This window comes from Eimeria tenella, genomic scaffold, assembly GCF_000499545.2.
Source record: "Eimeria tenella Houghton genomic scaffold, Eth_scaff2863, whole genome shotgun sequence".
Lineage (NCBI taxonomy): Eukaryota > Apicomplexa > Conoidasida > Eucoccidiorida > Eimeriidae > Eimeria > Eimeria tenella.
Genome location: NW_013542739.1, coordinates 3,707 through 4,009, shown reverse-complemented (window position 1 = coordinate 4,009; position 303 = coordinate 3,707). Strand labels below are relative to the sequence as shown.

Sequence of the window (303 nt, the reverse complement as noted above, 5' to 3'; positions counted from 1 at the left end):
TGCTGCTGCTGCTGCGCTGGTGGTGGTGGTGGCCGCAGCAGGCACTGAGGCTGATGCGCAGCAGAGGCCGGCAGCAGCAGCAGCAGCCGAAAAACCGGCCCACGAACAAACAGCAAAAGCCACGGAATACCTCTAGCAGCAGCAGCAGCAGAAGCAGCAGCAGAAGCAGCAGCAGCAGCAGAGGCCCTCACAGCTTGTAGTCGAGCACATCCGGCAAACGGCAGTCCAAAAAGCTCAAAGAAGATCGCCACTCTTCCTGCGAAGCAGCAACAGAGCTCTGTCACTCACGTGCTGCAGCAGCAG

General features: G+C 60.1%; 1 protein-coding gene across 1 annotated transcript in view; it reads right to left on the bottom strand.

Annotated features, from left to right (window-relative positions):
- Positions 1 to 187: 187 nt before the first annotated feature.
- The window catches only part of ETH_00035680 (uncharacterized protein), a gene marked incomplete at both ends in the record, with an annotated part of 2,058 nt that continues 1,942 nt past the window's right edge, over positions 188 to 303 (bottom strand). The window contains one exon of the mRNA XM_013375533.1: positions 188 to 256. Within this exon, the coding sequence (XP_013230987.1) occupies positions 188 to 256 (69 nt within the window). The remainder of the gene's footprint in view (positions 257 to 303) is intronic.